The 208-nt window shown below is 43.8% G+C and overlaps 1 protein-coding gene across 1 annotated transcript in view; it reads left to right on the top strand.

The window, feature by feature from the left end:
- CUNH1orf112 (chromosome unknown C1orf112 homolog) overlaps window positions 1–208 on the top strand; it is a 48,318-nt gene that overhangs the window by 28,683 nt on the left and 19,427 nt on the right. Inside the window, 2 exon segments of the mRNA XM_031387439.1 lie at window positions 1–138; window positions 141–178. Coding sequence (XP_031243299.1) covers window positions 1–138; window positions 141–178 — 176 coding nt within the window.

Genomic DNA, 208 nt, shown 5'->3' with positions numbered 1-208 from the left:
GGATATCCATACTGAAAGCCATTTTCTACAATTTTGGGCAGTGTTCTGGTGACCTCTCTCTGTCTACTCATGTACAAGGAGTAAAGAGTAAAGGACTAGCGGAAGGGCCTGTCACTGTGTATCAGCATATCTGTGTGCATTTGTGGCTTCTTTTCATCCCTCACTATTTCCTGAGCTGGTAAGTGTGCTGCAAACTTGATAAAGTGCA

The sequence above is a fragment of the Mastomys coucha genome, unplaced genomic scaffold (assembly GCF_008632895.1).
Source record: "Mastomys coucha isolate ucsf_1 unplaced genomic scaffold, UCSF_Mcou_1 pScaffold1, whole genome shotgun sequence".
NCBI lineage: Eukaryota > Metazoa > Chordata > Mammalia > Rodentia > Muridae > Mastomys > Mastomys coucha.
This window is presented reverse-complemented; position numbering and strand designations above follow the sequence as displayed.